We start from the raw sequence: 19,682 nt of genomic DNA, 5'->3' as shown, positions 1-19,682 counted from the left end.
TAATTTATCTTGTCCTAATTTAAATCTCTTCTACACTATACAGTCTTAACACTGAAACCACTTTAACTTTTCTGCTGGCATCCTACAAATTCTTGAATTTGTAGTCTGGTGAAGCACTAGGGCTGCAACCACACAGTACAACTGATCTGGTTTGACACCACTTTAACTGGCATGGCTCAATGCTATGGAATTCTGGGAATTGTAGTTTGCTGTAGCTCCAGAGCTCTCTGGCAGAGAAGGCCCACAAAATTACAATTCCCAGAATGCTATAGCATGGAATCACGACAGTTAAAGTGGTATCAATTATTTCTGCAGAGTGGAAGCAGCCAAAAACTCCCAAGAAGAGAATTCTAAATACCTCATGGAACTACAAATCCCAGGATTCTGGAGCCAAGACAGTTGTAGTGGTATCAAAGTGCAATAATTGTGCAGTTCAAAACAGATTTTACTTAGAAAAGTTCACATATTTCAAATATGGATCATAAATGGGAGTGGAGATCATTTCACCTTAACCATCCCAGTATAGTACAGCTGCCCAACAATATTTGCCATTCTTTGCTGGCTGACTGCTTTTCCAAGCAAGTATAAGCCTTTTAACAGCAGCGTAAATACCCTAAAGGCACCAGATCTGACCTGGGAAGATGGGAAAAGTCAACCCTGGTTAATATACTTGGATGGGAGACCACTAACAAATACCAGGAAGGAACTGGCAAAACCACCTCTGAATATTCCTACCTTTTGAAATTTATGGGATCACCTTAAGTCAGCCTTTCTCAAATACTGTAGTGGGGTGGGCCCCCCAGGGGGGGGCGCGAGGCTCTGTTATGCAGAGGTGTACTTATAACAATTTTACTGACAAATGATACTATTTACAGTCGCGCGGGGGGCACGAAATGTTTTCTTCTTCCTAGGGGGGGCATGACAGAAAATAATTGAGAAGCACTGCCTTAAGTCAACAGGTAATTTGAAGGCGTGTGTGTGCACATGTGTGTGTTCGCGCGCACACACACGCACACACGCACACACACACACACACACAATCCTTCTATCATCCACAGCCCTGGAAAGCAGGGGGAGAATTATGTGCAAGAGACCCTTCCTGAGCAAATACTTGTGCTGGCTGTTTTCATTAGGTTATGCCTGCAGTTCATTTCTCATTTATTAGAAATTACTGGGAGGGATTAGGAAAAAAAATCAAAGGTATCTCATGCAGCCAGACAAGATGGCAAAAGGAATAGTGAAGAGGGAGGGATGAAAGGCCCCAAGTGTAGTTGGAGAGATGCAAGACTGCTCTGTATGAATTTACATTAGTTTGCAAACTGACAGAACAAGATTGTGGTAAATTTTCTTCTGCAAGGGTCAAACGTGACAATAAATGCATTTAACATGCATCTTTTTCACAGGCATCAGTATCAATGGGAGGAATTATAATTATCAGGGACTGAACAGCCTTTTCTTCCCTGCCACATCCCAAAGGGAAAAAATCCTTCTCTCTATTTGCACTAAAAGGAAATTTTCCATTGGCACATCAGCAGAGGATGACATGGTTAAATTGCCTATCCCTTTCTGCTGTTATTCCAGTAATGATCAGCCTGCCCAGCTGATTGTATTTGCATTTTTAAAAACCTGCAATTTTTTAAGAAATAAAAATCACATCTACTTTGGCTCTTCATCTCCATATTACTGAGCAACAGAAGTGTCAAATTAATTTCTGTAAAACACTCATAAAAGACTCCATTATTAACTTCACTAAGCACTAAGGATATAGATCAGAAGAGCTCACTGCTTAGATGCAGCTAAGGTATAATCGGTTTTAATAGGCAGGAAGCCATGCACTAAGGAATGAGCTCAGGCCAATCCCACAAGCACTTCAAAAGCAGTAATTCTTAATGCCTGGCTTATGGTGTGTTTGCCTTTCCTGGTCTGTTTCTTCCCAGAAGATTTCGTACCAAATGTACATTTTCTTTCACCTTTATTTTCAACCATGACATTATACTGAGATAACTGAATAGGTGGGAAGAGTTTGTTGTTGTTAGGTGTCATCAAGTTGACTTCTACTCATGGCAACCCTATGAATGAGACAGCTCCAAGACCTCCCTATCCTCAATCGTTCTGCTCAGGTCTTGCAGGTTCAGGCCTGTGATGTTCCTGATTGAGTCTAACCACCTAGTATGCAGTCTCCCTCTTTTTCTATAACCCACCTTTCCTAGGATTATTGTCTTTTCTAGCGAGTCCTGTCTTCTTGTGATGTGACTGAAGTACAACAGAGTTTGCATATCTATTACTTACCTTGACTGGCCCTTCTAAACTAACCCACAGCAGTTGTTCATGTGTCCATTTTCAGCAGCCTCCAAAAGACCATAGCTGAGATCCTGAATCAAGAGAGATGTCATAAAGTGCCACAAAGGTGGAACTGTGACATGTCTCCACTTCCTCCCCCCAAACAAATGCTTTAAGCCCACTCTCCAGAAAGCCATTTACTGGCCAATGGAGAGTCTGGGACAGCAGAGAGAATCACCCAACCATGTTTTTATAGCTGGACACACAGCTACAAAAATTCTCCAGAATCTCCCAGGTGTCCTGTAGAGGTCCCAGAGGATGAGGTCATTGCTATGTGTCCAGCTATAGGAATATAGATGAACAATTTTCTGTTTTCCCCCCATCCACTCTCCATCAGCCACTAAATAGCTGTGTTGAGAGTTTAGGAGAAGCTTAAAAGGAAGGTTTAGGGAGGGAGAACTGGGTCACTGTGCAAAGTTAGTAGATAATACCATTTTCTGCAATGACTTCAAAAGTGAGATATGAAGGAGTAAGTTGCACTTACACCTTCATCAGTCACTAACAGGAAGCCAGCTCATATTGACGTAGCAGCTCCATGCACAACAAGGGACAAGCAAGGAAACTCTCAGTTTGAGTCAGACCAAGCATGCTTATCAGTTCTTGAACTGAACAAGGATGGACACAGCAACAACTGTGAGGAAGAGGCAATACAGAGCCAAAAAGGAAATATGAGTCTTTACAAGTGGGACAATATCAGCAACCAACTCCTGCTAAGTCGCATACATTTTACAAGAATCCAAACAGTTTTGAGCCCAGCAGCTGATGTTACCATCTGCCTCTTATTCCTTATTTAAAAGAATTAAAGGAATATCATTAACCCATAGAACATAATATCTATCCCTAATTTCATATGCCAGGATTCCACTACATCTTTCATTTCCAACATTTTATTCTGGAAAACAGATTATTATTACTAGCCAAATCTTGCTCAGGAGTGGAATGTGCCAGATAAACACTGAATTCACATTTTATGACATATTTAATTATGGCAATATTTAATGTCAGATGATATTTGAACTTTAAAAGATAGAAAAGTGGGAAGGGAGATCCTGAAAATTGTTCTTTCATCATACCTTTAGTACCGAAGAGTTGATCTCTGAAGGTATGTCATCCAAAATCAGATTTCGTCGTCTTTCCACTCGAACATCTGCATAACTGATGAAACATTATTTTCTGTGGAGACCTATATACCATACCAATGATTGATTCCATTTCAACATTAGAAAAAACCTCCCGATAATAAGAGCTGTTCAACAGCAGAACATACTGCCTCAGAGTGTGGTGGAGTCCCCTTTCAGTGGTGTCACTGTTGGTGTCACCAATTGTGGCAAGTAATGGTGTCACCACCCACCAATTGACCTCCTCCCATACCACACCATACAGAATCCTAGGACTGTTTTTGCACTAATCTACTTATAAATTGTAATTCTCATATATCACTGAATGTAATGGTAATAGTTGTAACATAAACAACTACCAAAATTAAAATTATATCTTTAAACTACAGTATCATACACATATAATAAATGTGTTTACATGTACATAGTTTCATGTGGTTAAAGTGAAAATTTGGTAAAATGTGATGTTTTGAAAGAAAAATGTTAAAATTTAATTGAAAAAAATTAAAATTTGAACTTTTAATTAAAAAAAAACACTGGGGCTTTTCCTCCCATTGAGCCTCACCCCACTCACACCATCTTTTCAGCATTTTAAAGAGATACAAACGAATGCCACAGCCCATTTTTGCCAAAATGCAGATGTCTGAGGAGCAGTATTGTCATGCCTCCTAGGGTGTCACCTGGTGCGGTCTGAACCCCCTGCATCCCCTTGTGATGCCACTGCCTTCTTTTGAAGTTTTTAAACAGAGGATGAATCGTCATCTGTTAGGAGTGCTTTCATTGTGCCTTTCTGCTTGGCAGGGGATTGGACTGGCTGGCCCTGGTGGTCTCTTCCAGCTCTATGATTCCATGATTCTGTAATTCATTCTACTATTCTGAAAGTATCATTAACTCTGATTTATTGTATGATTTACTCTGAATTATTCCACTGTGAAAATCTGTAGTTCATATAGTCCAAATATACAGTATATGATAGTGTAATAGACTTTACTTTATGTTTGGTTTCTGTGTATATGATTGCAGGTAAATTCCCCAGAAACAACTAGAACTTAGGAGCTGCTTTAAACTGGAGCTTGGATTACCTTTTGGCCTACAACATCCAAAATCCCCAGCCAGCATGGCCAAGCTCTACTTTGTATACTGTTCTTTACACAGTTATGAAATGTTAATTTGTACATGCAATAATAATAATAATAATAAAGATGTTTATAACTAGGTTTCTGGCCTAGGCATGTATATCAGACAAGAATGACTGGGTTTGTCTCCACATTCCAAGTGTACATTTAAATAAATAAATAAATAATTTTTAGCTATTTCACAGTGTGCAAAATAGCTATACCAGATGGGCATAAGATTATAGCCATAGTAATTATTTAGAGACCAATTAGCATGCCAATATGGTATTATCATTTGTAATAAATATATTGATTATACATACAATATATTTGTTTTAGAATGCTTATTTCTGAGCCAGACAAGATGTTGCTTCTAGCTACATTTCCTTTTTGCAATTAAGTTCACCAACAAAATTGCCTCAATCAATCTGCATCCCTATATAATGGATATATTCTATCATACCCAGTATGTGCAAAACACAAGTACTGTATATTCCTTTAGAATTAGATTAACCATTGTACTAAGTATGCTACTGAGCCAAATAAGACCTCTTCTCTAGTATAAATCTAATATTCAGGTCACAAATGCAAAAGAATGGAGGCTTTTAATGTAAGCACATGGAGACTTATTAATGTAGCAAACCATTTCTGTTGTGTAGCTTCCATTTGGCTGTAGCAATGTTCACCACAGCAAGCTCAGGAGATTTTCAAATGGGGAAAAAAGGCAGAAGTAAAAGGCATATTCCCGGCAAAGTTGCGTGATTGCACTGAAGATTTTGAGACATATCGCACTTATCCAGGACTTAACCCATGAAGTCCTGGGAATGGTTTGTTGTTGGAGCATTCCTGGATCTTCATGGGTTAAGTCTTGGATAAGTGTGATGTCATCTGAAAATCTTCAGTGCAATTGTGCGACTTTGCAAGGAGAATGCCGTTTTCTTTTTCGATTTTCCCCCATCTGATAATCTCCTCAGAGAGAAAGAGAACCAAGGTGCATTTAGCCAAATGGTGATACGCTTTATCCAAAACTTGCAGCAGGAATGTCATGAATGCTTTCCTGTACAAAATGAAATTTAAAACTTTCAAGAACAGGTATACAGAACCTTCCTAGTCATTCATTTAAACCATTCCAAATCTACCCAAAATTCAAAATGTAATTAGCAATTCCTTTTTCATGTGACAGGGAAATAAGCAACCATGACTTGCAGTTGTGTGCCCTTAACCCAAAGTTATGCATTCATGTTATGCACCAATGACCTTAGTTCCTCATACCTCAGTACTGTGTGAGTACATACGATGAATTCTGGCTTGGAATTCCACTGGTGGTAGGTGATATAGTAATGTGTTTGTAGCCAGATCCACTGTTGCCCTTTGGTCAGAAACCGGTAACAGCAAGACTTCCCTTTGCCAAACTGCATCACTATACGTGGGCAGAAAAAAGTATACGGTACTTAAAAAAAAGTATACATAACATCATTCAAAAATTATTCTCTGTTGGAGGTTTGCCAGCACAGCCAAAATTTTCCTAAGGACACAAGCTTTATTTTCTTAATGCAGATAATTGAACATTCATATAAACAAGCACAGGTGACAGGGCATGTACAGCTGGGGTTTGCTTACACACAACCTTGCATCATGTAAAAAACATATCAGAAATATTCATCAAGTACATTGGGGACTAGATGAGCATCATGGTTCTCATTCACTAGTCGTCCCCATCACCAGCACATGCTCCTTGCTTGATTGCAACAATGAAGTGAAAAGTATACAGGTTTATGTTTGGCAGTACAGTTGAAGGCATAGTTTATTTAATGCTTAGGACATAAGTGTGCCTTAAATTTCCTTATTCATGCAGGAACTAACCACAGTAGCATGCTGAAAACAAAAAGGATTCTTTGCACTCCAAAATCCAAAGACTTTAAAAATGCTTTGACAACATTGTGTGAATTCAGTGGGATGTACATTAGCCCATATGTATGATAAAAGGCCCTGTCACGTGACAATTACTGCATTAATGATTCCACTTTGATTGCCATGGCCACCTTGTATGAAATCCTGGGATTTGCAGTTTGGTGAGGCACCAGTGTGGCATAGTTGTTTGCTGCTGTTATGGTCTACAATGAGTCCCAGTTTGGCAACTCCACCTTTATGATGCCACACTTCAGTCAGTCTGGTGAGGGGCTTATTTTGGTAATGAATCTTTGTAAGCCCCAATATGTAAGGGCCAGGCAGGGTGCATCTACACTGTAGAAATAATGTAATTTGATACTACTTTAAGAGCCAGTGCTTTGAACTTTGGACAACAACTCTGGAGACTAGGATTTAATTCCCACTTCGGTCATGAAACCCACTAGGAGGCTTTTGCCATGTTACATGCTCTCAGCCTCAGGGGAAGGCAATGGCAAAACTTCTCTGATGAAATCTTACAAACAAACAAACAAACTCCTAGGAATGCCATAAATCAGAAATGACTTGAAGGCGCACACAACAACAACAACAACAACAACGATAAAAAGGAACAAGAGCTATTTGGCTGACAGTTATAAGTACCTCTCCCTAAACTGCAAGTCCCAGGACTCCAAAGGATAAACCATGACAGTTAAAGAAGAATTAAAGGGCTATTACTGTAAAAGCATTTCAAGTGTATTCCATATATTTGGGGAAGTTTATTCCAATTTCACCTCTATTGACATTGCCCAGTCACAGCCTGGCATCTAAAAATATGAAGCTGTTATTCTATCCTGGAAAGTTCAAAATAATTTTGATCAGTATAATTTAGCAGATTAATAGCAGAACCATGAATAACAGAACTGTTATTGACAATTAAACAATAGGGTAATCACTGCAAACATTATTTAAGTGGACATGGGAAGGGAGGTTGTAAAGAGGTTTGAGTTTCTTTTAATTCCATTCTTCAGTTTTAAGTCATAAAAAGTTCCGGAATATTACCAGATATTCATTTCATTTTGGAATTCATATCTATTTAAGTGTCAAGCAATAGCTCCAAATTTTAAAAAAAGCCAGAATTAGTTTGTATGACATTAGTAGTTAACCTCAACTGACTACTTCAAAATAACAGTTCTTGAAGCCTATGATATGGAGACTTAAGTCATTAAGAACTGATTAAATATTAACCTGAACTGAGTAAAGTGTCAGATTTGTCATATTACCAGTGCACACAACACAAAGCTATATATGCTCTTTCAACATAAGAGCCATTAACTTCAATGGGATTTACTTCCAGGTAGGTGCTTATAGGGTTAGAACTGTTATCTGGTCTTAAGCTTTTACTCCTTTCTCTGGCTACATCTGCAATGCAGAAATAATGCAGTTTGACACCACTTTAACTGCCATGGCTCAAAGCTGTGAAATTCTGGGATTTGTAGTTTTGAGAGATAGTCTTCTCTGTCAGAGCCACAACACACTACAGCTCCCAGAATTCCATAACACTGAGCCACAGCAATTAAAGCGGTGTCAAACCATTATTTCTTCAGCGCAGATGCAGCCTCTGCTACTTCATGTAGATAGAAACATTGGATTCCTGTGACAGTAGGAAATGTGATACTCACAGTGTTCATGGCATCGTGCTAAGAGCTGTAGGTCATCTACATGATAGTAATCATACCCAGACGTACCCAGTACCTCAAAAGGCAAATATCCTATAATTTGTGGTGCTCTGTATCAAGAAAGAAATGCAAATGATTGTGTTTTGTGATTAAAATTTTTAGCAGCAGTGGTTAGTACCTCTATATCTCTCCACTCACACCTGAAAAGGCATCCAGTAAATATGTTACAGACAAATTGGGATTAGAGTTTGGAAACTTACTTCTTGGAATCTAACTCCCCACTGTTATCCTTCTGAATGTACTGGGTAGGGTCAAGGATTCTAGAAATTAGAGTCCAAAAGATTAACTTTCCTGAGCTTCATCACCATGTGGAGCTGTCTCAAGAGCTGCTGCTAGTCAGCCAGTATAGTACACAATACTGAACAATTTAGGCCAATGGTAGTTTCCTGTGTACTTTTCTGAAATGATGTTTGAAAGAGAATGGATATAGGCACTGCTGAAAGGAATTCCCAGGACTTCACCTTGTTCAATTGACTCCATTGGGAATGCTGGTGCCCTGAGCAGAAACATTTACCATGTCACCAAGGCTGTGAAGGAGCAGGAACAGTCTCTTTCTTAGACATACACAGGTGTTTGCTTCAGTCTTGCTTCAGGGCTAACAACATGTTCACAGGGGTAAAAGAGCCTCAAGTCATTTTTTTAAGGAGAAGTCCCATTTCTAGAGAAGACAATTTAGAGAAGACAAGACAGCATGGGAAAGTACTACCTATTCCCTATCCACCACTTTTCTGCTTCAAATCACACGGTAGCTATTCCTGCCCTCTCCAGGGATCTAGGTACACAACATGTGACTTTGGAACCACATGAGAAGAAAAGCTACAGAGAATTCATACACTATCTGGAGCAGACATATGGTGAGCAAGTAATCATACACAGGTAGTAGCTAGTATTGTGTAGGTTTTGAACATTTGGAAGAAAGGCATCCTGCAAAGGAAAATCCACTTTTGACCCTTGAAAAAAAAAACCAGGAATATAATCCTAACAAAATTAAGCACTTCTAATCCTGTCAGTTTTACTGAGAACATTCCTCTTAAATCTCCCTCTCACTATGGGATTTTAAATGCTGAATTTGGCAGGGGTTGCCCCATATATTTCCTCTACAGATGTAATGGCATTGGCAGCAATAAGATACAACACTGAATCATAAAAGTGAGAAGAAGATTGGAAATTTCTACTTCCATTCAGATTAAGTTTTATTAAATTATCATCCAATGGCAAATTGTGGTTAATCTTAATTATGGCCAGTGAAAACAAGACAGCTTCATAGCTGTGGTGTGCATTTGATTTAGTGGCTGCCATTAACCATTTGTTGTTGTTGTTGTTAATTACAGTCCAGTCAGGTTCCACTTATGGTGGCCCTATGAATGAGAGGCCTCCAACATCCTGTCATCAACAGCCTCATTCAGGTTCTGCAAATTCAGCACTGTGTGTTCCTTGATTGAGTCTATCCAAATGTAATGTGGCCCTCCTCTTTTCCTACTGCTTCCCACTTTACCAAATATTATAATCTTTTATAATGAGTTATGTCATCACATGATAACCAGTTTTATCATTTTGACTTCTAAGGAGAATTAAACCCATTTATTGGTCATTTTGGTGGTTCATAGTATCCTTAGAATTCTCCTCTAGCATCACAATTCATATAAGTAACACACTCATTTCTTTGAAAATGATTCATAATATTTAATGATCTACACAGCCAAGAGATTTGCAATAATCTATAAAGCATAGGCTGCCATTATCCCACATATTTTTGCAGAGTGATCTCTTTCTTGTCTGAACCCATTGTGGATATCTGGCACTTCTTGCTCTCTATATATAGTAAAAGTCTTTGTTGTAAAATTCTGAGCATCAGTTTACTTGCCTGAGAGATTATCCACCAAACAAAGTGACCATTAATCATAGTATGTCTCTATCTATCTATCTATCTATCTATCTATCTATCTATCTATCTATCCATCCATCCAATATGCCAATTTTCTGCCAAATTGGATCCAAGGAGGCTCACAAAAGATGTCTGGAAAATTTAGCAAACTACAGTTACTTAGAAATCCCCAAAGAACCAAAATCCTCCAAATGGCTTGTTTTTATTAATCTGATTAATTTATATCCTGTCTTTCTGCCAATACATGATCCAAGATGGCTTAAAAGCTAGACTAAAACCAGTTGTTTTAAATAGGAGTACAATATGCCCAAAATGTGAACCTGAGATTTCAGAAGAAATGTAACCCCCACATATCCCTGTTCACTGATGTGCCTTTTAGCAGAACAGGAAACTAATGCAAGTTACTTTTTGGCCTCCCACAATCCACTAGCCAGCATGGTCACATATACAGTGGACCCTTGTTATACGCTGGGGTTTGGTTCCAGGATCCCCCATGGATAACAAAATCTGTGGATGCTGAAGTCCCATTAAATATAATGGCACAGCAAAATGGTGTCCCTTATAAAAAAATGGAAAATCAAGGTTTGATATTTGAAATTTATACTTTTTTTGAACATTTTCAAACTGTGGATGCTTAAATCCGTGTATAAAAAAATCTGTGTATAAGACGGGCTGATTGTAGTTTGTGTGTATCATTTAGCAATACTTTCTACAAACAGATATTGTTTCACTAAAATGTCCATTAGAATCTAACTACTTTGTTTGATCACAGTGCATAACAGCCTTTTGTTATGAAAACTGTATACTATCTATGCAAATATTTCTGGGCATCTCAAATGCTTTGTATATCTTCATCAGGAATGAAAATGAATGTTAATAAACAAATGTTGGATTTAGTAAGAGTTGTAGGGATTTGATGCCATCACACCATTGTTTGGCCATCAAACACAGCACTGTTTTCAAAATCTGTTTCATGAAACATTAGCAAACAGTCAAGTAAAATTTCAAGTGCCATCTTCTGTTTACCAACCTGTGATCCAGAAATAAAAATTTCCATTCCAAACTATGTCTTGAAGTAAATTCTTCTAAAGGTTCCTCAACCATGCACATTTCCTGTGTTAGAAATAAATTTGTTTAGTACAAGCAGTATCTATTAAATAGCTATACATCTATTCAACCTGCTTTATTAGTTTTAACCGTCTCTATAATTGTTATTCTGGAAGATAAAGCAACAGTTTAGAATCTTAACAAGTTTGTATTCTGTATACAGCACAATTCGTTTAGAAAATTAAACAGCTATTGATAACATTACTGATACATTTTATGTTTAACAGAGCCCCAAACAAAACTAATTGACATGTTGCAAATACCAGATATTGCCAAAACCACTTCTTTCTTTGAATGATGTCCACTGCAGATGAAATTTTAAAAAATTAATTAACATAGAGATGGTTGTTTCGATGTTGAGCGTCCCTAGACTTGAACGTTTTGGGGCAAAGACATAGAGACTAATCATGAATATGATGAGAATTCCATACAACACACTCCAAAATACTGCAATTGCAACTTTAATCACTCTCTGTGTGAAGGTTTTTTGAGAAACAGTATCTGGGACTAGAATGATCAACATGCAATAGCTGTTGTTGTTGTTTTTTCAACTTTAAAAAAACTGTTTAACAATGGCAGGTTGCATTGCAGACATGAGATGATCACAATTTGTTACTGTTTCAATTAATTTTGAGGGAAACTCCACATTTATTTGATTAAATATTGAATAATGGAAAGACTCAGTCTCAGAAAGATTTTGTTTCCTAACAAAATCTGCATTCTAACTATATGGGAGGTTGTCCATAACTTGAAAAATGACTTCCATTAACCCATGGAGCCTCCTGCATACCCACTGCTCCTTTTTGTATTTTCCCACATCTACAAATAGTCAGCATCATGTACAGTACATATAGTCTTTTGACATCGTCGTAAACCAAAGTGACAAAAAACCCAATTATTCATATACTTTGCAAGCTACTGGTATTCTTCATTCAACCATATATACTGGTGGCACCTATTTCTTTGCTTTGTACTGTACATAGTCATGAATGGGGAAGACACTGACTGAAAGGATCGATATTGTTGTCAAGACTAAACAGACTCTAAGACATACACACTTGCCTTTAAAAACTGAGGCGTTGCCAGCCGAACAGTAGCAACAAAGCAGACTTGTTTTCCTAGTGGTGTTCTGTAACCTCTTGGAACAGCACCATCAAAGCCATTATAAGTGGATATAGGCACTAGATAAGAAAATTACAAGACAAAGAGTTGTGCCTCTTAGTGCATTTGCTCCCATTGTCTATTTTATACATATGAAATGCACTGATACTTATAATACTTATTATCTGCATAAGATAATTAATTCATGATTAGGGAACAGCTGAACAAGATAGCAAATGGCTCAAGTCTTCAGTGTGGGTCACTTGTGAACAACAATAAAGTGGGTGAATGGGAGGAAAATGGCCAGGTAAGAAGGAACAGGTGGCAAACCACACAAGTCATTAGTTTTCTGTCTGATCCTGGAGCCCAAATGGAAGGAGTGAAGCTGACAAGGAGGAATAGGAGAAAGGGTTTAGATAAAGTATGAGGCAGCGAAAGGGGTATGCAGCACTTCTATCCTGCTGTTACTTTTCCACCTGAAAATCTCCTTTTATTGTACAGCTGTTGCGTGTGACCCATGTTTAAAACAAATGTGCTGCTATTACATCTTGTTCTACCGCCAAAAAAGGAAAAGCAATACTAAAGTGGCTGTGAGGAAAGTAATGTTAAGCCTTCATCTGACCTCTAAAGCTCCCTGGAAATGGAAGGAACTTACCCATGTGTGTGTGTGTGTGTGTACACACACACACATTTTAGTGATATTTCTGTTTGTATAAATACCACTTCGGGTGCAATCTCATACCTGCTTACCTAGCAGTAGGTTCCAATGAACCCAATGAGACTTATTTTCTATGCAGACATGTATAGAATTGGGGCATTATTTTCATGAAGCAGAGTTGTTATGCGTGAAAGAAGTTTCTAGGCTAGAGAAATAGACAACACATCTATATAAAAATAAAGTGGTCCTCTGACATAAATTCAGAATTATAGGAAAGTGAGACTGCATCTACACTGCACAATTTGCAGTTTGACACCACTTTAACTGCCATGACACGATGCTATGAAATTCTGCAATTTGTAATTTTATGACACATGTAGCCTTTTCTATCAGAGACCTCTGGTACCATAACAAACTACAACCCCAGGATTCCATAGGATGGAGCCATGACAAATACAGTGGTGTCAAGCTGCTTAATTCTGCAGTGTGGCAGCAGAAGGAAGAAGTGCACTCATTTATAAATTACAGGGCTAAAGTTATGTCAAATCCATAAAGTTTTGTATACTGTGAAACTAGGGTTTCTGACAAACCCAGCAAGGTTTTTTTTTAAATTGCTGAACATGACCTATCTGGGACAATGCCAGCAATATTTGAAGCAAGAATCCCTAGAGAGTTATTCAGTGAAATAGAGGGAAGATAATCTAACAGCTTGTTCCCACTAGGGGAAACCCCGCATTCTGAATCGAATCCAAGGAGTGGCGTTCATATTAGGATCCGATTTAAACCTAGAACGGTTCTAGAGCAACCCGGAATCGTCCCCACTAGAAATCGAATCCAGAAGCGGGATAAAATTTAAATCCGTTGCTCTTTCAACATAAGAGCCATTAATTCAATGGGATTTACTTCCAGGTAGGTGCTATAGGGTTAGAACTGTTTATCTGGTCTTAAGCTTTTACTCCTTTCTCTGGCTACATCTTGCAATGCAGAAATAATGCAGTTTGACACCACTTTAACTGCCATGGTCCAAAGCTGTGAAATTCTGGGTTTGTAGTTTTGAGAGATAGTCTTCTCTGTCAGAGCACAACACACTACAGCTCCCAGAATTCCATAACACTGAGCCACAGCAGTTAAAGCGGTGTCAAACCATTATTTCTTCAGCGCAGATGCAGCCTCTGCTACTTCATGTAGATACAAACATTGGATTCCTGTGACAGTAGGAAATGTGCATACTCACAGTGTTTCATGGCATCGTGCTAAGAGCTGTAGGTCATCTACATGATAGTAATATACCCAGACGTTACCCAGTACCTCAAAAGGCAAATATCCTATAATTTGTGGTGCTCTGTATCAAGAAAGAAATGCAATGATTGTGGGTTTTGTGATTAAAATTTTCTAGCGCAGTGGTAGTACCTCTATATCTCCTCCTCACACCTGAAAAGGCATCCAGTAAATATGTTTACAGACAAATTGGATTAGAGTTTGGAAACTTACTTCTTGGAATCTAACTCCCCACTGTTATCCTCTGAAGGTACTGGGTAGGGTCAAGGATTTAGAAATTAGAGTCAAAAGATTAACTTTCTGAGCTTCATCACCATGTGGAGCTGTCTCAAGAGTGCTGCCTAGTCAACCAATAGTCACAATACTTGAAACAATTTAGGCCAATGGTAGTTTCCTGTGTACTTTTCTGAAATGATGTTTGAAAGAGAATGGATATAGGCCATGTGAAAGGAATTCCCAGGACTTCACCTTGTTCAATGACTCCATTGGGAATGCTGGTGCCCTGAGCAGAAACATTTACCATGTCACCAAGGCTGTGAAGGAGCAGGAACAGTCTTCTTTCGTAGACATACACAGGTGTTTGCTCAGTCTTGCTTCAGGGCTGAACAACATGTTCACAGGGTAAAAGAGCCTCAAGTCATTTTTTTAAGGAGAAGTCCCATTTCTAGAGAGAGACAATTTAGAGAAGACAAGACAGCATGGGAAAGTACTACCTATTCCCTATCCACCATTTTCTGCTTCAAATCACATGGTAGCTATTCCTGCCCTCTCCAGGGATCTAGGTACACAACATGTGACTGTTGGAACACAGGCAGAAGAAAAGCTTACAGAGAATTCATACACTATCTGGAGCAGACATATGGTGAGCAAGTAATCTACACAGGTAGTTAGCTAGTATTGTGTAGGTTTTGACATTGGAAGAAAGAGCATCCTGCAAAGGAAAATCCACTTTTGACCTTGAAAAAAAACCGGGAATTAATTCCTAACAAAATTAAGCACTTCTAACTGTCAGTTTTTACTGAGAACATTCCTCTTAAATCTCCCTCTCACTATGGGATTTAAATGCTGAATTTGGCAGGGGTTGCCCATATATTTCCTCTACAGATGGTAATGGCATTGGCAGCAATAAGATACAACACTGAATCATTAAAAGTGAGAGAAGATTGGAAATTTCTACTTCCATTCCGATTAAGTTTTTATTAAATTATCATCCAATGGCAATTGTGGTTAATCTTAATTATGGCCAGTGAAAGCAAGACAGCTTCATAGCTGTGGTGTGGCATTTGATTTAGTGGCTGCCATTAACCATTTGTTGTTGTTGTTGTTGTGTTAATTACAGTCAGTCAGGTTCCACTTTATGGTGGCCCTATGAATGAGAGGCCTCAACATCCTGTCATCAACAGCCTCATTTCAGGTTCTGCAAATTCAGCAACTGTGGGTTCCTTGATTGAGTCTATCCAAATGTATGTGGTCCTCCTCTTTTCCTACTGCTTCCCACTTTACCAAACATTATACTTTTTATAATGAGTTATGTCATCACATGATAACCAGTTTTATCATTTTGACTTCTAGGAGAATTAAACCATTTATTTGGTCATTTTGGTGTTCATAGTTCCTTTAGATCTCCTCTAGCATCACAATTCATATAGTAACACACTCATTTCTTGAAAATGATTCATAATATTTAATGATCTACACAGCCAAGAGATTTGCAATAATCTATAAGCATAGGCTGCCATTATCCCACATATTTTTGCGAGTGATCTCTTTCTTGTCTGAACCCATTGTGGATTCTGGCACTTGCTTGCTCTCTATATATAGTAAAGTCTTTGTTTGTAAAATCTGAGCATCAGTTTACTTGCCTGAGAGATTATCCACCAAACAAAGTGACCATATACTCATAGTATGTCTTCTATCTATCTATCTATCTATCTATCTATCTATCTATCATCTATCCATCCATATGCCAATTTTCTGCAACAATTGGATCCAAGGAGGCTCACAAAGATGTTCTGGAAAATTTAGCAAACTACAGTTGCTTAGAAATCCCCAAAGAAGCAAAATCCTCAAATGGCTTGTTTTTATTAATCTGATTAATTTATATCCTGTCTTTCTGCCAATACATGATCAAGATGGCTTAAAAGCTAGACTAAAACCAGTTGTTTTTTTAAATAGGAGTACAATATGCCCAAAATGTGAACCTGAGATTTCAGAAGAAATGTAACCCCACATATCCCTGTTCCTGATGCCTTTTAGCAGAACAGGAAACTAATGCAAGTTCTTTTTGGCCTCCCAAATTCACTGAGCCATAGGTCACATAACAGTGGGACCTGTTATCGCTGGGGTTTGGTTCCAGGATCCCCATGGATAACAAAATCTGTGGATGCTGAAGTCCCATTAAAATATAATGGCACAGCAAAATGGTTGTCCCTATAAAAAATGGAAAATCAAGGTTTTGATATTTGAAATTTATACTTTTTTTGAACATTTTCAAACTGTGGATGCTTAAATCCGTGTATAAAAAAAATCTGTGTATAAGACGGGCTGATTGTAGTTGTTGTGTATACATTTAGCAATACTTTCTACAACAGAATTGTTTCACTAAAAATGTCCATTAGAATCTAACTTTGTTTGATCACAGTGCATAACAGCCTTTTGTTATGAAAACTGTATACTATCTATGCAATATTTCTGGGGCTCTCATATGCTTTGTATATTCAACAGGATGAAATGAATGTTAATAAACAAATGTTGGATTTAGTAAGAGTTGTAGGGATTGATGCCATCACACCATTGTTTGGCCCAAATCAACCAGCATTGTTTTCAAAATCTGTTTCATGAAACATTAGCAAACAGTCAGTAAAATTTCAAGTGCCATCTTCTGTTTACCAAACCTGTGATCCAGAAATAAAAATTTCCATTCCAAACTATGTCTTGAAGTAAATTCTTCTAAAGGTTCCTCAACCATGCACATTTCCTGTGTTAGAAATAATTTGTTTAGTACAAGCAGTATCTATTAAATAGCTATACATCTATTCAACCTGCTTTTTAGTTTTACGATCTATAATTGTTATTTCTGGAAGATAAAGCAACAGTTTAGAATCTTAACAAGTTTGTATTCTGTATACAGCACAATTCGTTTAGAAAATTAAACAGCTATTGATAACATTACTGATACATTTTATGTTTAACGAGACCCAAACAAAACTAATTGACATGTTACAAATGCCAGATATTGCCAAAACCACTTCTTTCTTTGAATGATGTCCACGCAGATGAAATTTTAAAAAATTATTAATTATACAGAGATGGTGTGTTTCTATATTGAGCGTCTCTAGACTTGAACGTTTTGGGGCAAGACATAGAGACTAATCATGAACATGATGAGAATCCATACAACACACTCCAAAATACTGCAATTGCAACTTTATCACTTCTGTGTGAAGGTTTTTTGAGAAACAGTATCTGGGACTAGATGATCAACATGCAATAGCTGTTGTTGTTGTTGTTTTTTCAACTTTTAAAAAAAACTGTTATAACAATGGCAGGTTGCATTGCAGACATGAGATGATCACAATTTTGTTACTGTTTCAATTAATTTTGGGGTAAACTCCACATTATTTGATTAAATATTAAATAATGGAAAGACTCAGTTCTCAGAAAGATTTTGTTTCCTAACAAAATCTGCATTCTAACAATATGGGAGGTTTGTCCATAACTTGAAAAATGACTTCCATTAACCCATGGAGCCTCCTGCATACCCATGCTCCTTTTTGTATTTTCCCACATCTACAAATAGTCAGTCATCATGTACAGTATCATATAGTTCTTTTGACATCATGCGTAAACCAACGTGACAAAAAAACCCAATTATTCATATACTTTGCAAGTACGTGGTATTTTCATTCAACCATATATACTGGTGGCACCTATTTCTTTGCTTTGTACATTAGTCATGAATGGGGGAAGACACTGACTGAAAGGACCGATATTGTTGCCAAGACTAAACAGACTCTAAGACATACACACTTGCCTTTAAAAACTGAGGCGTTGCCAGCCGAACAGTAGCAACAAAGCAGACTTGTTTTCCTAGTGGTGTTCTGTAAACCTCTTGGAACAGCACCATCAAAGCCATTATAAGTGGATATGGCACTAGATAAGAAATTACAAGACAAAGAGTTTGTGCCTCTTAGTGCATTGTGCCCATTGTCTATTTTATACATATGAATGCACTGATACTTGAAAATACTTATTATCTGCATGAAGATAATTAAATTCATGATTAGGGAACAGTGGAACAAGATAGCAAATGGCTCAAGTCTTCAGTGTGGGTCATGGTGAACACACAATAAAGTGGGTGGAATGGGGAGAAATGGCCCAGGTAAGAAGGAACAGGTGGAAAACCACACAAGTCATTAGTTTTCTGTCTGATCCTGGAGCCCAATGGAAGGAGTGGAGCTGACAAGGAGGGAATAGGAGAAAGAAAGGTGTTAGATAAAGTATGAGGCAGCGAAAGGGGTATGGCAGCACTTCTATCCTGCTGTGTACTTTCCACCTGAAAATCTCCTTTTATTGTACAGCTGTTTGGGTGACCCATGTTTTTTTAAAACAAATGTGCTGCTATTACATCTGGTTCTACCACCAAAAAGGAAAGCAATACTAAAGTGGCTGTGAGGAAAGTAATGTTAAGCCTTCATCTGACCTCTAAAGCTCCCTGGAAATGGAAGGAACTTACTCCGTGTGTGGGTTGTGTGCACACACACACACACACACACATTTTAGTGATATTTCTGTTTGTATAAAATACCACTTCGGGTGCAATCTCATACCTGCTTACCTAGCGAGTGAGTTTCCAATGAACCCAATGAGACTTATTTTCTATGCAGACAGTGTATAGCATGTGGGGCATTATTTCATGGAAGCAGAGTGTGTTATGCGTGAAAGAAGTTTCTAGGCTAGGAGAATAGACAACACATCTATATAAAATAAAGTGGTCCTCTGACATAATTCAGGAATTATAGGAAAGTTGAGACTGCATCTACACTGCACAATTTGCAGTTGACACCACTTTAACTGCCATGACACAATGCTATGAAATTCTGCCAATTTGTAATTTTATGACACATGTAGCCTTTTCTATCAGAGACCTCTGGTTGAACATAACAAACTACAACCATGATTCCATGGATGGAGCATGACAACATACAGTGGTGTCGAGCTGCTTATTCTGCAGTGTGGCACAGAAGGAAGAAGTGCACTCATTTTTTATAAATTACACTAGGCTAAGAGTTTATGTCAAATCGATAAGTTTTGTTTAGACTGGTGAAACTAGGGTTTCTGACAAACCCAGCAAGTTTTTTTTTAATTTGCTGAACATGACCTATCTGGGACAATGCCAGCAATATTTGAAGCAAGAATCCCTAGAGAGTATTCAGTGAAATAGAGGGAAGATAA

At 38.0% G+C, this 19,682-nt stretch overlaps 1 protein-coding gene across 4 annotated transcripts in view; it reads right to left on the bottom strand.

The window, feature by feature from the left end:
• The window catches only part of NPAS2 (neuronal PAS domain protein 2), a 104,341-nt gene that overhangs the window by 22,272 nt on the left and 62,387 nt on the right, over positions 1 to 19,682 (bottom strand). For all 4 annotated transcript variants that reach the window (XM_042460963.1, XM_042460962.1, XM_042460964.1 and 1 more), the window contains exons 8-12: positions 12,254 to 12,372; positions 11,115 to 11,197; positions 8,143 to 8,249; positions 5,846 to 5,993; positions 3,414 to 3,495 (exon numbers count right to left, since the gene is read on the bottom strand). In XM_042460963.1, the coding sequence (XP_042316897.1) occupies positions 3,414 to 3,495; positions 5,846 to 5,993; positions 8,143 to 8,249; positions 11,115 to 11,197; positions 12,254 to 12,372 (539 nt within the window). The remainder of the gene's footprint in view (positions 1 to 3,413; positions 3,496 to 5,845; positions 5,994 to 8,142; positions 8,250 to 11,114; positions 11,198 to 12,253; positions 12,373 to 19,682) is intronic.

This window comes from Sceloporus undulatus, chromosome 3 (assembly GCF_019175285.1).
Source record: "Sceloporus undulatus isolate JIND9_A2432 ecotype Alabama chromosome 3, SceUnd_v1.1, whole genome shotgun sequence".
NCBI classification, from domain to species: domain Eukaryota; kingdom Metazoa; phylum Chordata; class Lepidosauria; order Squamata; family Phrynosomatidae; genus Sceloporus; species Sceloporus undulatus.
The sequence above is the reverse complement of the archived record's forward strand: the minus strand, read 5'-3'. Positions and strand labels throughout refer to the sequence as shown.